General features: G+C 42.9%; 1 protein-coding gene across 1 annotated transcript; it reads right to left on the minus strand.

Moving 5' to 3' along the window:
- Positions 1-2,105: 2,105 nt before the first annotated feature.
- On the minus strand, positions 2,106-18,006 carry NOBOX (NOBOX oogenesis homeobox; the record flags this gene model as incomplete). The annotated part of the gene is made up of 8 exons (XM_082308847.1): positions 2,106-2,461; positions 4,328-4,674; positions 5,252-5,522; positions 13,549-13,682; positions 14,589-14,707; positions 15,206-15,312; positions 15,723-16,418; positions 17,949-18,006. 8 exons carry the CDS (start codon positions 18,004-18,006, stop codon positions 2,106-2,108), a joined length of 2,088 nt encoding a protein of 695 aa, XP_082164973.1.
- Between the last annotated feature and the right edge of the window lie 729 nt (positions 18,007-18,735).

Raw genomic sequence — 18,735 nt, forward strand, 5'->3', positions numbered from 1 at the left:
GCATTCAACTCCTGCCAGACACTCTATGAACAGACTATGGAGAAACTGAAACAAAAGACCTGATAACACTTAATTTCACGAGGTACAAGAGGGGCACCCAGATCACTGTAAATATAAAAATTACTCAGGCCTTGCCTGTGTCCAAAAGGCAGTGGCAAGACTCAGGGTCAAATACAAGAATATCAAATATCAATAGCTAAGGAAATGCACCTCCAGCTTCCTACAACACAAGGGTCTTCCCTCACAAGGACACAGCGAGAGCCTGACATACGTTTTAGCCACTCGTATTATATATCCTATGCATTCAGGTGGTTAAAGCTCATTTGAGAGCCAGGGTTCCTAGGGACTGCAGCCATTTGTTTATGTACCGGAGTAAACAATCTCTTCACCTGAGCCCTCTGCTGCTGCTGCTGATGACTGATAGCAGAGACACGTTTTATCCTAGGCTGACAGTCTCAGGTAAAGCAGAAGCTGAGACTATCAAGCCAAGATCATTTGCCCTACTAAACTACTGCTAACACTGCAGTGTGATATTCAGTAAGATCTGAGGAATGAGAAAGAAAAGCCACAGTTACGAAACATCCCACCAGATTAACCTGCACCACATCCTAACAGGATGCAGACGTAAATGCAAGGCATACATACCCACATAAACCGTCCACAGCTCCTGTTCACCAAAAGAGACAGTAGAGAGCTTAACCCCTCTTGAAATAACTGAGCCACCTCAGCAATAAACTGTTGGGTCAGTCCCAGAAATGATGACCAAGTATCTCAAGAAAGTCGTGCCCACCAAATATTTAAGTTATCAACTAATTCATAAGAAATTTTCAGCAATCCAATCCTCAGACATGCAAAGCCATCTACAATTCAAACAGGATGCTAAACCAATTAATAACTGATAGGGATCTGGTTACACTGCTGGCATTTGTAGTTACAGTTTTGCTGCCAGTTATTGTTATAGTTTTATATTGAAAATGACCAAAAAAAAAAAAAAAGTAATTCAAGGCTAGCAAACACCACGGACTTCCCATGACACTTCTTGCACTATCCGAGTCCCTAAAATCAGGTGTAGTTGCTGGAATTCCTCCCCCTGTTTTGCATACATCTTACCCTTCCCGGGCTCTCTTCCCACATATTCCAGGATACCAGCCATTCCTTCTGACTCTTGCATGATCTGGAATTTCCAGCTACCCATGGGACTCCAGTGCCTCTATCAGCTCTTTCCTGTCTGTGAGCTCCTCAAGATCAGAATTCATTAAGAAGAATAGAGTCAGGAGATTTGCAAAAAACACAGACCAGAAGCTTTTATTGATTGAAATTTCCCCGCTTCTTTCCTCAGCAGGAAAATAATCATGGCAACAAGAAAAAAAATACAACCCAAAAAAAGAAACAAAAAAGTCCTTCTGTTGCAAATATTATTATTCTCGTTTCTCTTTTTCTCTGTTCTTATTTTGCAGAGCTTAAAATGGTGACGTTTCCTCTTCCTTTGTTTTTTTTTTTCTCAGAGTGCAGCATCAGTCATGGGTTTCTTCTTTAATATCTGAAGAAAAAACAGATTCATAAGAAAATGTGATCTCACATGACACAGAATAACATGAATTTTTTCAAATGTTTCATATTTCAAAATTAGACACACACATCCAAACAATATTTAAGGCACAGGACACCATTCAGCAAATCTAGAGTAAGGTAATTTTGTTTCCAAAATAAAAGTCTGAAAATGGAAATCCAAACAGAAAGCTCTCCCTTCCCCTTCCCCTCTTCTTGCTCAAGAAGTTCTGCTTTGAAGAGAGGTGTGTATGTCTCTGGAAATCTTAGAAATAGTAAGTCCTGTGTAGCCATTCAGCTCACAACAGACTGTGACTGACAGAGGACAAAACTTTGCCATCTATTTTACTGACCTATAAGTCCCCATTTCTAAAAATAGATGAATCTAAGAATCAGGTATAGCATAATGGGACACGTCTTGGACAGCAACCCAGGAAAAAAAAAAGTTCCATTCCCATTCATGCCACAGTTTTGATCCTGCATTCAGAGGAGCTACTGCTGTCTTGGAACTCCTGCTTTATTCTCCCCTTCTCAACAAAAATAAATCAGCTGGCCTTTCAGTTACCAACAATAGTCTCTCCTTTCTCGCTGCTACTCTCGACTTCTTCTCTTTCAGCAAGCGATATCAACTCTGGCTCTGTTTGGTGGTTCTGGTACGAACTCTGGTCTTGTGGTGTGACTCCCTTTTGTTTTCCAGTATGTGGCATGGATCCCAGTGTTGTTCCATTGGGCACTTGAAGAAAATACGGAGAGGAGGGCAGGCAAGGTGGCTGAGTGTAGGAAATCTGCTCTGTGAAGTACTGTCCTCCTGCTGTGCTGGAAAATGGCATTCGCGAGCACAACTGATTCGAGAACGGAGCTCCCTGCATGTAGAAATCATTCCAGGGGACAGCCTGATAGGCAGTGACGCCTGCTGAGGAAAAAGCAAGCAAGAAAGGACAGAACAATGAAAATAAAGGAAGGAGGATTAAAACCATGTATATGTAAAAGTGTGCATGTTATGCTTAAGAGAGCAAGCTCAGCGCAAATACAGTATTACAGTTATGCCTTAATGGTTACTGCAATAGAGCAGGCATCATACACATGTGAAGGTGAACTTTGTTGTTTACATTGCAGTGTATTTATCCAGAACAGAGTTATTAGGAGGAAAAAGTTAAGAAGTTCATAGCATTGTTATAATCTAAAAACCATGATGTCACTTCAGCATAGATCCTGAGCATATGTAATGATATTAGAGACATGCTCCCCCCGCCCCGATTTTTTTTCCTGCACTCATATTTTCCAAGTTAGCTCTGCAAAGCATAAGCTGGATGCTTAATCTTCACATCCATTTATCAAAACTGCAATCCAGGAAGCAGGAATGTTTTTTAAGTAATATCTATAATTCAACTGAACTGCTCACTTGCTTACATGCTGAAGTAAGAGTTCTGGGTGTGTCTACACTGACAGATCAGTTCCCTCCCCACTGCACTTCTGGAAGCCCAGGCCCTGGTCGTCCACACTGCGTAACAGCCATGGGAAATCTTCCTTGAACACAAGTACGGAATAAGAGACCATCAACTCTGCCTCTGTTCCTTCAACAATCCTCCAACTTTATCAGTCCTAACAAGGCTTGCACCTTTACACATCCCTTTATGTTCGCACGACATGCCCCAAGGCATGCAACACACACTTCTGGCATCGCACTATAAAAACATTAATTTGGTGCGCCAGGACACAGCCTTCTCATTACTTCTGGCACTTCAAACTAAAAAATCACAGAAAATAATAATTATGCGTTACAACCAGAGAGGAGAACCAGGCCAAGCGTGCTAGATAGCATGGGTGCTGCCAACCTGTTCTGGAGAATGTTAGGCCATGAACAGTGTGAACATGAGCCAGCTTGCACCCATCAGCCTGTGAGTCAGGCTTCTCTCCCTGACAAGGTCCACAAAAACGGTACAAAAACAGGAGCAGCTTCTGTGGTCTGAAAACTCTATTCTCTTATGCGATCAGAACAGAGATGTATTTTTTGGACTGTGAGCTTAATTCAACAAACCTGACAGTCCAAAGAAATAAACTGCAATAGCTTATCTTTTGATTGTACTTGGGCTTAAACAACTTCAAAATACAAATCCCTGACACAAAACAAGGAGACCAACAATGCCATTTTCACCTAGTTACTTTTTAGAAAATTATGCTGAAGTGCTTTAATCTAAGTGGTGTTGCAAATTCATGTCACAGGAAGAAAAAGAAAGAAGCTATATCCATACTCTGTGGGCCCCGTCTCTCTTTTTGCACTATCCTAAGATATATAACATTCTTTCAAAATGGTTTCTGCAGAAGCACAGCAGAGTTAGAAGCCTGTTTTTCTTCCTGTCTCCAACTATTCCATTTACTGTGGCACCTTTTTCACTTTGCACCCTTGACTCCCATCCACATACACTGAAGGCATGTTAGTTTGTACAACAGTACACTCCTGAAAAAGGAAAGTTAGCTCTCCATTCCAGACAAAACCGTTGCACTACCTGACATAGTCACATGGTAACACTCTCTCTGACATGCAGCCTATGTAGTAACTTTCAATTCAAATTAATGGGTCACTCAGCACTTAAAAAAAAAAAGCATACAAGGAAATTAAAAAAAAAAAGATAGGCAGCATATATGTATTTGTGCATGTATACGCACATTCCTTCTTTCTCTCACAGTTATCAGTAAAACCACTCCTTATCCTGAACATTTCAGGGTATTGTTTAGTTACTCCAGAGGAGCAGGATGCCAAAAGATTTCAGAAATTTACCCGAGTTTCCACTTGGCTGCTGTAACAAGAGCTGTCCCCCCATGTGGTTTTGTACGTAGCCTTGTGTGGCTCCTGCTGCCCCATAGGTTACGGGTCCACTGTTACCAGGCAAGGCGAGGAAAGCTGTATGGGACTCAGTGGGTGGCGTAGGAGTGAGGCGGACACTGGAGAGCACATTGCTGGCCAGTTGACCTGGCAGATGATGGAACTGGGAGAGCTGGTGCTGCTGGGGATACTGGGGAAGCTGGTAAATTCCACCCTGGCTGCTGTACTGACAGTACGTGGTCTCTAGGTTGCCTGCTGACTCCAGCTGCTCGGGGTAATTGCAGGAAACTGGTGGACTCAAACTGCAGAGAGCAAGGAAAGGCAATTCAGAGATTAAAGTAGGGTCAACAGCTACAGCAACCTGTACAATAAACAACTGTTATATCTTCCCCTTGACAGCCGCTCCAAACCTGTTCTGACTCCACCCCTTCCTCCCAAATGCGAGGCACGGGACAAGAGCAACAGAAACCACTTGAGCCAAGTGCTTTCACAGCAGGTTTCTTTAACAATGCGCACCAGTGGGGATCACCTTCCCTTCAGTTCTTCCCACTCTCCAAAGCGCGCCCCAAAGCACACCCACCCTCTCTCAAGGATTCCTCTTCACTGTGCTTCTGCACCCCACTTTCACTTGACAGGCACACAGTTCTTGAAAGCACTCTGATTAAAGGTATCACTTTTCTGACAGCAAGTGCCCCGTCCTTCTACGCACATTAGACGCTTTTTCACACTCCATTTACAGGACATTCTCACTCCCACGTCTAACTGCTCATTTATGCTCCCACCTATTTCCTTGTCCCATGCCCCGCCTTCACCCTCTCAAGGCTTCTCCCAGGGTTCACTTTTTTAATCTCCCTCAAAGGCAATCCCATCTGTTCCTACCCTTGATTCTGGATGCTGTATGTAAAGGCCTCCCTGGAGCCATTTTCCTGACCGGACAAGCTGCATTCACTGTTGGGAGTGTCCAGCATCAAGGGAACGATATGACTGTGCGTGCTGAAGGACAGACTGAGAGGGAGGCTGGCCCTACGGATGGGCGGAGGGCTGGGAAGACTAGGGAAGCACTCCGTTCTGCTGGAACTGAAGTTGAGCTGTGGTAATGCCTTTGTCTGAACTGCTTCACAAGATGCCACCATTCCTGCCATTGAAGAGACTGCGAATAAAAAGAGAGACTGTCATAGGATGCTGTCATACTGAAAATTAAAAGGAGCAAGCAGAGGGAATGACAAGAGTGGCAGAACAAAAAAGCAAGATGCCAGTGAAAGAGCGGAGGTTAACTGATGGGAATAAAAGTGAACAAGTACCAGCATTGCTGCTGGGAAGCAAAAGGGAGTAGTAGCAAGCTCTCTGGAACAGAGGATTATGTTTATTGGTTAAATAAAATTACCTTCATGATTTCAGTCTCTGCATACTGGATTTATTCAGCTCTCAAGAAGGCAGCCAAATGAAGCAAAGTACTTCCTGGAAAAAAGCCAGGAACAATCCCCCAACCATCTTCCATCTCTACTGTCCTCTGGGAAGAGTGTGCTGCACAGATTACCCTTTTGAAAAATTTAACTGTGGTTTGAAAGAAACAAAAACGTGCCTTTAGAGATCCACTGTCTAGGCCATTTTTTAACGAAATTTTCACTCCTGGTTTGGCCTCTGATGAGTCATGCCAAAAAAAAAGAAAAAAAAAAAAAAAAAGCAGAGACATCAGCTGAAGGGCCTTGAGAAAAAGAAGCTGGGAGATGGAAAAGGAAACCAACACCATTTGGTTGCTAGAATCTTGTTTGGTGACCTGCCTCCTCAGGCACTGCTGGAAAAGGAGAGAGGAACAGTTTCCTACAGAACAGCCTCTGTGGAAAGAGGATAATACAGGAAATGAAAAGGTAAGAATCATGTATGCTGGTGATCCAGAGTAACAAGTATACACAGAAGTTTAAGAAGCTTGCACATGGTGCAAGAGAACAAGATTCTCTTTTATTATGCCAAATAGCAAATGATTTCTCTCTTGAGAAGTGTAACCATCAGGTGTGCATGACACCATTGGAAATGATTTTTCAAGTCTAGCTAGGCTGAACCAGCACAAGGATGAGGCTGATATGAGAGCATATCATTGACTGTTCAGGTAAAGTTGATCTACTCCCACACATTGTAAAGAATCCAGGGAAAGCTAGTAGCATGGATAGTTTACAGCTATACTTCACCCTTGCAGGCATCCAGAGTAACATCAAATGCGCTCTGCCAGGTGTGAATCAAAGGCCTTAAACATAAAACCTAAACACAAAGCTGCCACAGCAAGCATGAGCTACCTTTACAGAATTTTGGTATGCATGCCCAGAGAGCTGATAAGGAGATTCCTTTTCAACACCTTGCAGCACCATTTCTCAGATTCCCCAGTGTGCTGTGCAATTACGCCTATCTTACTGCATCTTCCCACATTCAATTTTTTTCAACCTCTGCAACTATGGAAAGAGGGAGTCTTGACGTTTCAATGAAAACTTGAATACCCCTAATTTGGGGTTCATTTAGAAAACTAGAGCAAAATCTAGGATGACATCTCTAAAGCATTCACAGGCCCAGGCAATTCTCAGTGGTTTATTTTTTCTATTTGAACATACTACTTCTACACGTCAGGCAGCATCTATGATGTACCTGTCACATTCCTGTTTTTTGACACAGCACAGATCTAGTCCCACACAACAAAGCACTAGTCAAGACAACATTTAGTTTCCTCGCAAGTCAAAACAGCTTAGCCAGAAACGAAGCTGAAGATCTCTTCTGATTTTTCAAAACTTTCATTTGCACTGGTTCTCCTAACCATTCTGTCCCAGAATGTAGCAGTTCACACAAACATTATGAAACAGCAGCCATGTGCGGCACAACTTACCTGAAAAACAGTCTATATCCTGATAAAGCTTCAGTTCAACAATAACAGTAGGATTAGCTATTCTGCAGACAGCCTTAGTCTTGCTTAGGACGAATACAAGCAGTGTTAACAACATAGCCCAGGAAATCACTTCTAAACCCACTTTCACACCTACTAAGAATTCAATTCTGTTTTTTGCGATATTTGCAACACTTAGTGCAGATAATCTTTGTGGATCATGGCAATAGGACCCACGGGCAGTGATATGGTGAAGACAGCGCACTCAGCCTCCAAAGAGCTGGTTCAGCCTTTTCTAAAGTTTCCTCTACTTCTCAGTCCTTTCAAAGACAGACACTGAATTTGTATCTTCTGAATAAAGCCACAAGTGCATAAGAATAAACAATTCCCAAAGAAGTAATATCTGCTAAACCTGATACTATATTTACAGAAGATTCCAGCATCTTGTACAATGATGAATTCTGATCACTGGCTTGAGATAATACATTTTACAATTCTGTTGCTCTTCCTGACATTGATGTAGAGATAGATACCCTCAGAAGGCTTTCCAGTGAACCTGGGAATGTAACAGTAGGATTTTTTTGTTTATCACTTCCACTGTTTCTGGGGTTTCAGTCCATGAGACAACCTTGGGAATTTTTGGAGAGCAATTTAATAATTCGCAGCTTCACATCTCTGAACCAGTCCTGGCACTACGCTTAGCTCAAGAATAGCTATTCTAAGTCTTCAGCTACACAGCTGTCTTCTCCTTACTATACTTGCTTCCTCAACATCCTAGCAGAGTTAAGAGACCCATTCTTTAACGCACATAGCTTCCAATGAATGGGACAGAGTCTTAAATTAACAAAAACGGATGTGTATATTTCTGTCGGGATGACTGTGATTTCAGTCTTTCACCAGTCTTGAAGGAGACTGAGGCCTATTCTAGAGAGGTGTCCGTGAACTTACAACAGGGCATGGTTTCAACTGTGAAAACATGATTTTCAAATGTTCTAGGAAGCTGCTTTCACTGTTGTTAACAGACCAGATCATGTGCACAAGATTTGTTACCTGAGTGACACCTATCTGCATTGGAGCCTTTCCTCTTGACGTCAGCCATACATGACTTTCTTGGTTAAGCACTTATTATGTTGACTCCAAAAGGCCTTGGCATGAGATGCCTGCAATGATTCAGGCAGTAACTATGCAGCTGCTTGCAGACGGTTTGCGAGGCTGGAGACCATGATTATAACTGTTTTACAAGCCCAGTGTTGGGCACAATGCGGCTGATGTTGTTTACACGCTGAGCAAGCAGTCTAACCTCAGATAGTCTACTTGCTAGGGCTGCTTTCCCAAGCATCAAATCAAGAATTCAGCAAAAGGCTCTATAACTATGAGTCTCTATGTCATACACTATTCAATGCAGTTTCTTTTAAGGAAACATGCCTGTGTAATTGGAGCATTTATTGGAACATTAAGGGCCATCACAAAGCTTTTCACAGATACATCCTCTTCCTGAAATTATGAGAAAGCACATCTCTCTTGTAAATGACATTTTGAAAGTAGACAAAACATTCATCAACCTTAGGAGCAACAGCATTCTTCATTTAACGGACTGAAGATTAGTAAACCAACTTCAGTTTCTAACTGCATTGCTTTGAGAAGTGCGTCAGTCTGATCCTCTTCTGGATTTTCAGTAGGCCAGAACCTACCGCTTGTTTAAAAGGGACAACTCTTGCTTGCAGTGTCAGCTACACATCATCAGCTTTAAAGTAATTTGTTCAAAAGCCAGAATCCTATAAGTGAAATCATTAGAGCTTGTAATTTATTTACCGTTCTTTGACAGATCATGTCCAATTTCATCCAATTGCTCCCAAAACTTCCGTTACAATCTCTGCCACTGAATAATCCTCTTTCTATTTGCATAAGAGATACCAGCATAGGCTGGGTTCCTGACATATGTCCTCAGCAAGATAGTCACATGAAACAAAATATTTCCTGCAAAAGCATCGATGAGGCAGAAAAATTTCCTCCTGCAAACCAGAGGCATAGAAAGTAACTTTTCTTTCTAAAGGGTCAACTCTATAGAAAATGTAAGTCAATGTTTTAAGTCAATGAATAACAGATATATATCCGTAAGAAATCTCAGACAAACAAGAAAAACTTCAAAAACTGCAAATGTCAAAAAAACCACCATTAATTTAAAGCAAGCTATCTGTCTAGCAAAACTAGTAAGAAAACAATTCTAAGATCAAAGCAAGCTCAAGACTGAATTTTTGAAGCACAAAAGGCTCTCATGGCAAGTAGTGTAGCTAACATCACAATCAGAAGCCATAACTACCAGTAAGGTAGAGTACATCTCAAATACAACTTGCTGGATTTTTAATCAGCTTGTTTGGAGAACTGTATGAAACAATGGGACATAAAAAAAAAAAAACAAACAAAAAAACCCACAAACCAACAGACAGTAAGAACTACCGGCTAGAGCAAGTAAAAACAATGGCAAAGGTGGTACTGAACACTTTCCAAAGGTGTCAGGTAACAGATCATACTGTTCTCATGCACTTAAGTCATTTGCTTGTCCTGCTGAAAGTGGTTAAACGTGCTGCTACCAAGGAAAGCACCTGAATAGCCACTCCATTAGGCCACAGTCTCTGGGTACAACTGCACCACTGTGCACAGGTCACAGATTATTTTGCTGAAACCTGCCATGAGCTGTTTCCACAAAGGCCACTTTTACTAAGCAATAGGTTTTGCATTGTAAATTGATGACCTTTTTATTCATTTGTTCCCTCTTTTATTTTGCTTCTGTTACTTCAGATTTTATCCTATCCAAGTTTTATCTCCTTCATTTTCTGAGATACTCTAGTGAAGAAAACAGATGGACCCTGGATGGCCCTATTTATTGACTAGCCTTTTTTCTGAATAAGGAGGCTGAATGCATTTGGAAGTCACGTTGTCTTTCATTTTTCTTCCGTTTCGTTTTCTGCTTTCATTCTTAAAGAGAAAAGTCTGCCTACGCAATGCTAGATAACAAAAAAAGCAAGTTTCATTCCCCATGGCAGTGTTATCCCGCATCTAGTAAGGCAAAACAGCGACTGAAGCTTTTTCTGCAATTGTGCCATGCAGATATCTCTTCTTTGAGGACTCTCTACAGCTAGTAACGGTCGTCTCCCTCAGAGGGAGCACTAACTTAGGTCTCTACTCTGCCCAGGCACCAATTTTTCCATGACTTGTAGGAACGTAATTTTTTAAGACTTCCCCCTTCCATCAAATCTTAATAAGTAAATTTGGAGGGCAGGGTGGGTTTCATAAACAAAGAGAGTGTGTGGCTCGTTACACACAAGGTATTCCTCCCTTCCCTCAGGAAAACAGGTTAGAAACCAATCATCAAACAGCACAGTTTGTGTGCATTAGCAAAGCATGCCTCTTTTCTGCAAAGTGATTTAGAAAAGGTACTTTTTTTCCAAACAGATCTGTATCAGGAAAGTATTTACCAGGCTTAGATGACACAAATAGATTTCATTACTTCTTGCCCAGCATAATTTAAAGAGAACAAGGGGAAGCTTGTTCCCTCACACAGATGTAGTAGAATGAAGTACATTCTCATCTTCACATGTCCTTAACACTGAAGATACAGGGGTTTCAGACAAGCAAAGGAAGCCTGTGTTTCATAAAAGCTAGATGCATACACAGTAAATGCAATAGGTGGCAGTCAGCACCAAGTTCAAAGGATTCAAGGAGTAAAAACTCAGCTATCTTTATCACTCATTTTCTCACATACCCAGTCCACTCTCAGGGACACTCCCTTGCCCTTTTTCTTCCTTACACATTGCACAAAGAATTCAGACAGGACATTTCTTTCCCATCAGAAAGACTGCTTGTGTTTTCCACATGGAGAATTGCATCCCAGTGTGCAGGCTCCCCAGAAAAAAGTTGCTCATTACAGACAGATGACAAGATGACATCCCTGAATGAAACTTTATTTCTCTAACAAATATATTCCCTCTCAACTAAACAGCATGTCTGCAGATGTACCAGAAGATGGAACCAGAAGAGTTCTGAATACAAGTGTAGAAATATGAGGATGTTTGGTTTGTTTCTTTTAAATGAATCATTTTGCAAAATCTTGGTCTTTATCTAATTAAATACAGGACTCAACAGACTGCACCACTTCATCATTCTGGGGAGCAGTGAATTATTCAAACACTTTGATCATATTTACTCTGCTGCAAGGGGAAAAACTGGAACTAACTGAATTACAGTCATATTGGTTAAACAGCTCATAAAATTGACTGAAGTAGCCCTTGCCTTGAGACTATGACAGGCAAATTTAAATGACATAAGTGCTAAATTATGGTATCAAGAAAGTATCTCAATTACATGCTTTCAGCATACATATCTATTTCATAGAATCATAGAATCATTAAGGTTGGAAAAGACCTTTAAGATCAAGTCCAACTGTCAACCTAGCACTGCCAAGCCTACCACTAAACCATGTCCTCAAGCACCACGTCTACCCTTCTTTTAAATACCCCCAGGGATGGGGACTCAACCACTTCCCTGGGCAGCCTGTTCCAGGGCCTGACTACCCTTTCCGTGAAGAAGTTTTTCCTAATATCCAACCTAAACTTCCCCTGGCGCAGCTTGAGGCCGTTTCCTCTAGTCCTGTCGCTTGTTACTAGGGAGAAGAGACCGACCCCCACCTCGCTACAGCCTCCTTTCAGGGAGTTGCAGAGAGCAATAAGGTCTCCCCTCAGCCTCCTCCTCTCCAGACTAAACAACCCCAGCTCCCTCAGCTGCTCCTCATAGGACTTGTGCTCTAGACCCTTCACCAACTTCGTTGCCCTGCTTTGGACACGCTCCAGCCCCTCGATGTCCTTCTTGTAGTGAGGGGCCCAAAACTGAACACAGTACTCGAGGTGCGGCCTCACCAGTGCCGAGTACAGGGGCACTATCACCTCCCTGGTCCTGCTGGCCACACTATTCCTGATACAAGCCAGGATGCTATTGGCCTTCTTGGCCACCTGGGCACACTGCCGGCTCATGTTCAGGTGGCTGTCGACCAGCACCCCCAGGTCCTTTTCCACCAGACAGCTCTCCAGCCACTCCTCCCCAAGCCTGTGGCGTTGCATGGGGTTGTTGTGACCCAAGTGCAGGACCCGGCACTTAGTATTCTAAGCTTATTGATACAATCTTATAGTTGCTTTCTACAGTGCCAAAATACTTTTAAGGTATCAGCACTACTAAAAATATATTAAAGTCTTTGGGTCATTATTAGAAAACTACTTGCACAGACCTGCCCTTAATACTGATAACCCTGTATACTTAGAATACAATGAGGAGTCAGAAATGATGGCATGAAATTCAAAAGAATGAATTACACTGGGAAGCAGGAAAATACACACAACTGTATCACATGTCAGCATATCTATTGCTTGGGATATCCGTCCCTAAGGAAGTGGTGAAGTCCTCATCACTTTGGAAATATTTTCAAGTCGTGCCAACTTGGTAACGTAAACATATACATGGGAAATGCTTTAGGGAACATTCCTGACGCTAGGGAATGCTCTGATACTCCACACACGAATACACAATTGAACAAATCCTCTCTTTTTGGTAGCCATCAATCTTTAAAGTCTAAATGCAGTTCAGGTAGAAAACTGGTCCAACAGCACACCCCACTGACTTTCAACAACACTGCAACAGCAATTACATAAAGCTGTATGCTTAAGAACTCAGCTAGTCTCACTCCCTCAAGGTCTTCCACAAAACGGAAAACTGCACTGGCCAGACAAGTCAAGGAACCTCCTTTGGAGATTTTAAAGGTATGGAGTACCTGAGGGAGGCTCTACAACCCCAACAGTATACAATGCACCTTCCTCACACAGCTCACTTCACTACAGGTTGTAGCCAGAACGTTGCAGTCTAAACCAGAATATGGGGTGCGTGTGTCTGCCATGCAGAGCATAATAACCAGAATAATACTTTTGTCATCGTTCAGAGAAGCAGTACCAGTGTCAAACAGCTATTACAGAAGAATGCCCTGATCACATATCCTTATGAAGTCATGTTCAGAAATCCTTGCTGGCTTGTGCTGGGACACGAATAAAGACTGCAAATTTGGCTCTAGCTTTAGCACAGAGGCACCACCATGCTGGTACATAGCTGGTAGACACTCAATTAGCAGAGAGCTGTTAAACCCGGTGTCACTTTGTGGATTGATGGCGTAGGGCTCTCACATGACCTTCCCTAAAGTGTTTGGGAACCTGCCAGCACCACCAGCTAATGCGGCCGCTATGCAAAATACTTGTGCTGATGGGGGTCTCACCTGAGGAGGAGGCAAGTGGTGCAGGATGTCCACTGAGCAGGCTGGAGTAGTTCCCAGCTGTAGTGTCTACACCCAGCATGGCAGACTGGTCATGAGCAATGTCAGGCAATGGAGGCATGGGCAGAAGAGGTGCCCTGGAGGTATACATAAAGGGTATGAGCATGGACCAGAAAAAGGACAAGACGTTACAACAAAAGTATACACTCTTCTAACTATCCTGCAATGGGCAAATCCTAGATCACTAGCAGGTGGAAAGGAAAAGCGCTGGCTGACTTAAGAGTGCAAGGAGAAGCAGTGCAAGGGACACTATCAACGGTATTCGGGGAAGCAGCCCCAGGTCACTAGTGTGGAAAGGACAGGCAGCAGGGACAGTGCAATGAAATCAGTCAGGTGGTCTCCAATCTTTCACTTAATTTTTCTCTTTTCACTCTGTTTTTTTCACAGGAAGACTCTTGCTCCAGACTGCCATAAATACCTCCCTGTGAAGACTGATTTCTTCCCTCACTTACTCACCCACTCTCCCTTGAAAGACCATCTATCCTCTCACATACTCCCTTCCCCCACCCCCAAATAAATGTCCCCTGCTCACCTACGGAAGGTGATAGCTTGTATTTCTTCACAGAAGCCCATGACTTTGTAAGACTGATCTAAGCAAGCAGCATTTCCATTGCCAGGTGATGGTGGGAGAAGGACTGGGATAAAAGAACTCCCAAGGGCACACAAAGTGCCTGGCCAACACATTCACAGAAACTAAAAATGAAGGAGTGATTCCACAGACCTTTCTATCTCATCCCTTGCTCTCTACATGACTTCAGCCAGAGCGATTTCAACAGTTTTACTTCAAAACAGTGCTACAGGTTAATCAAAAGTGCTTTTAAGAGGGTCCACTACAATTTGCCCAGAAATCTGACAGCCTACTGAGGTCCAACTCCATGGTCGGCTCTCCACAGCTTAAATGTAAAGGGGAAACGGCAAAGGAAAATATTTAATTCCTTAGGTATCTATTTTGGAGAAATGAGAAAACGGAGTAAGTCCCTCACCCATAACCATCTGACCCAAAGGGGACTGACGGAGCTGATGATGTTGGATACTTTTTGTTGCCTTTCACACTCAACTTCTCTGATTTCCGCCACTTTGCCCTGCGATTCTGAAACCAGACCTGATAAATGGAAAGAAAGGATGCATTCAGAGAGGAAACCATCTACACAGGGGGACACAGGCAACGAATCAGCAATGACTGCCTCCACATGTCACCAGGTGAGGCCAGAAACCTTTCTTCCAGAGAATCTGGAAGATTCATTGCAAACAGAAATAGAAGAATAAGAGCAGAAAGATAGCCCCAAACACCAGTTTCCTTTGTCACCCACGATCTTCAAGATAAGAGAGATTAACTCCAATCTCCTTAGCCTCTTTTACCTACCCATTATGTGTCTCATCTTAGGAAGAGAGGGAGTATGCAACCACAGACTCCACTGCCCCACTGTGTGGGGCAGTTGGTTCTGCAGTGTCCATCCCTGCGAGCTCTCTTTTCTTGTCACCAGTGGCAGATGTAGTCTCTGTCCTGTTACTCATGAGCTCCTCCTCCCTGCCCCAGTCCCCCTCTGTCAATTTTCTGCACAGAACCCACAGTCAGCACTGTTACCCACACAGGTGTTACCATGATACGCTGTGGCGTTACACCAACCACAGCTGCGATCTCCCGCCTCTTCTCATTGTCGGGGTAGTGGTCTTCCTGGAACATCTTCTCCAACTCTTCTAGCTGCTCTAGAAATGATGCATTGTTCAAGGAGAGAGAGATGGGGAGCATGTGATAAGAAAACAAACAAACAAACCCCAAAAGAAACAAGACAGAGGAAAAACAAGAGAACATTTTTTACTATACTTAGAAATACATGAACAACATAAAAGATGTTTTTGAAAAGTAAACCACAAAAATAAACAAAAATCTTCTTCCACAGTAAAACAAAGGGCATCGCTAGCAATGCTTCAAACATAAGGCACTCGGCAACCTTTATTTGAAGAAGTCTTCACACATCTAATAGCGTACAATGCATTGCAATACCAGTTAGAGCACTTCAGCACCTCTATGCTGTGCCTTCAGTACAGCAAAGGAAACATCAGCGCCAATGGCGCTACAAGTGCCACTGTCTGCCAGTGGGTTCCCCGGTATCTACCTGCACTATAGAAGGTGCGGGACTTCTTCCTGACCGGTGGTAGAATTTCGGGATTCTCAAGTAACTCTTTCTTTCCCTTGGTCCCATCGTGGCTACTTCTGGATTCCGGAACTGAAGACACCTTGTAGGATTGCTGAGCTGCAGCGTTGGCTGAAGCGCATTTGTATGATCGGCGAGTAGCTGGGCCACACGCATCCTGCCTGCAGAGGTCTCCAGGGATTCCACCAGATGCTTTCTCAGCGCACACTCCACTTCTGTCATTACTTTTATTCTTCTTTGCCTCCTTTTCAATCCCATCAGAGTAATAGCTCTCACACTGTTCATGTGACCCTGACTGACCTGTGGGCTCCTGTGCAAATTCAACCACAGAAAGTGGGGGCACAGCCCTCACGTCACTGAGGAAATTTGACAGCTGCCCACACACAGAGGCAAGGTCGAGCTGGCCGTCAAGGGCTGCCGAGTCTTGGGAAGTTGACCCAATTGCCTGCAGGGTGCAATATGTTCCATCTCCCTCCACCTTCTTTACAGGGCTGACCCCATCTTCTGTTCCCAAGATATCCTCAACTTTCTCCTTTATAGCTATGCTTTGGAATGCAGACGGCACACTGCTCCCTGTACCATGCCCACCGACAGCATCAGCGTCTACTACAAAGTGCTCAGTATTCAGTGATGCATCCTCCTTCTCATCCTTGCACTCTACAAGGAAAAAAAGAAAAACAACAGCCCCCCGCCCCCCCACGCACATTGTCTAAGCCAGGTGTGCCCAGATGGCATGAGAAAAAGGGTGTGCCTGGATAGGAAGCTTCAGTTATGGGAGAAGGAAAACACTACACAATGAAACCCAACAGTGAAAAGAACTAGAGAGTTCAAAATAAAGACCGCCACCAGGACAGAGTGCTCGTAGGAAAGCAACAGCAAAGAACGTGATATGGTCATTACGGAGATCGAACATCTGAGATGAAAAAAGCCTCGTTTTGAGAGTGAAGATGCCTGCAAAAACAACCAACTGTAAAATGCAGGAAGAATTAATTCCAGACACAGAGAATAAAAGGAAGGTTGCATATTACAAATACGGGGAAAACAGTACTAGGGAAAACAAAGGTCTTTAGAATAAGGAACAGAATAAAAATTAATGACGTATCAAGACACTAAGTGTCACCTTATTAAAATAAGCAAAAGAAAAATACAAGCAAAATTCTGGTCTACTGTGTCAGCAGTGATTATCTGACAAAGGACATCACTTTTTGATTTATAGAGGTTTCTGTTTCTATCATACTCAAACTGACCAAGCAAAAAAACAACTAATTGTACAAACTTCTAATAACTGGCTTAAATTAGTTTTCTGCAGCTTCAGCCACAATGCTTATGAATAACAGACTTACAAGACAGGTAATGAAATAGCTGGCTGAGGACAAAAATAGGTGAAGAAGTCTGACCAAGTTTAACAAAAAGCACAAACTGCATTACAGTAAGAGAGACTGAATAGTACAAGACAGGTCAGAAAGAACACAGCAAGAGAAATAATTAAAATAGGCAACAGAATAATAAAGAAGCATTATATGTTCCCAGCTGGCATATACATTTCTAAAAGAAGAAAACCCGCTGATTGTCTCAGAATGTGTGAGTCTGTGTGATTTCTGCTACTTAAAAAAAAAAAAAAGTGACTATTTCTTAAGAATAGAAAGTAGAATAATAAAACCAAAACCATATATCTGCCTCTGTCTTGAAAGAGGAAAGTTTGAGCAGACTGTTGGCAACATTTCAGTTGTATGTGCCTACAGAGAAACGTGGTTGTTTAATGTGGAGAGGAAAAGATCTAAAATAATTTCATTTCACTCTGTCCTACTTTTGACATATATTAGTGCAATGCCAAAATAAAGGGCTTGCTTTCTGCCTCAATGTTTCTTTCTTAAACAATTGTTAATCAAGAAGGAACCCCACACCACCAGTCAGATGGGAGAATCTTCATGGAAGTATGAGGGGATGCCAGGCTGCTTCCAAGACCTTCCAATTTGCTTTCTACAGGATTAAGAGAACCGAATTAGTTGCAGGGGAAAGAGACAGAAGCAGGAAACCATGCAACTATAATAACTTGATCTTGTTAAGCAGCAACAGTTTCCACTGCTGTTAAATGAGATGAAATATCCTGATGGGGAGGGTCAAGAACCGAGTGAGGCAGAAGCTGGCTATGTTCTGCATAATTCCTTTTTCCACCTTTGCCCTCACTGCCTCTGAGCTCGTGTCGCTCATTATGTGAAAAAGCTAGTATTTTCACATCATCCATTCCGTCACTCACCCTCTGCCTCACATCAGGAGTAGCATTTTCAGCTTAGTGCTTTGATTTGACAAGGCTTTTAACTTAGTTTTATGCAAACACCAGTATGTGCTTACATCACAAAATACATTTCAAAGTCTTGTGTATGTAGCAGAGAAAGAGACTGACACCTGGGAGTTTTATATCATCTACAGGAATATTCCTCCAAGTAAATTGCTGTCTCTATTTTTAAAACATATAGCAAAGGCCTGACAACAACTTGGGATTGCCAAAGAAAAGACCTGAAATGACAATAAAGTTTGGAGAGAAAGACAGGCCTTCATGGTAACAAACAGGGGGTTAGCAAACCACTCCTTTCTCCCATCGTTCTTATGACAAGAGACCAGGCTGAACATCACTTTGTCCCACTTTTAGACAAATATAACCCTAAGCAGAAGGGATTTTAACTGACTGGGAACATCATGCTTATAGAGTCTGGAACGCCTGGGCTGCTGAAGGTGCATGAGCAGGAAGCAAAGCCCTCTTTTCTTCTCACAACCACCTCGTTAGACGTTGCTTGGAACAAGGTAACCACTTGCACAGTGACAGCAAGATTTTTAAGATCGTTTGGAGCACCGGCTGCAAAGCAACCTCAACACAGGCACAGGGAAAAACATCAGCTTCACAGGTCCACCCATGCTAGCTCAGACAAGGAGGAGGAAAACTGGACAGTGGGTGAAGGTGGTCAGCACCAGCAGC

This window comes from Platalea leucorodia, assembly GCF_965183815.1.
Source record: "Platalea leucorodia genome assembly, chromosome: 4".
Taxonomy (NCBI): Eukaryota; Metazoa; Chordata; class Aves; order Pelecaniformes; family Threskiornithidae; genus Platalea; species Platalea leucorodia.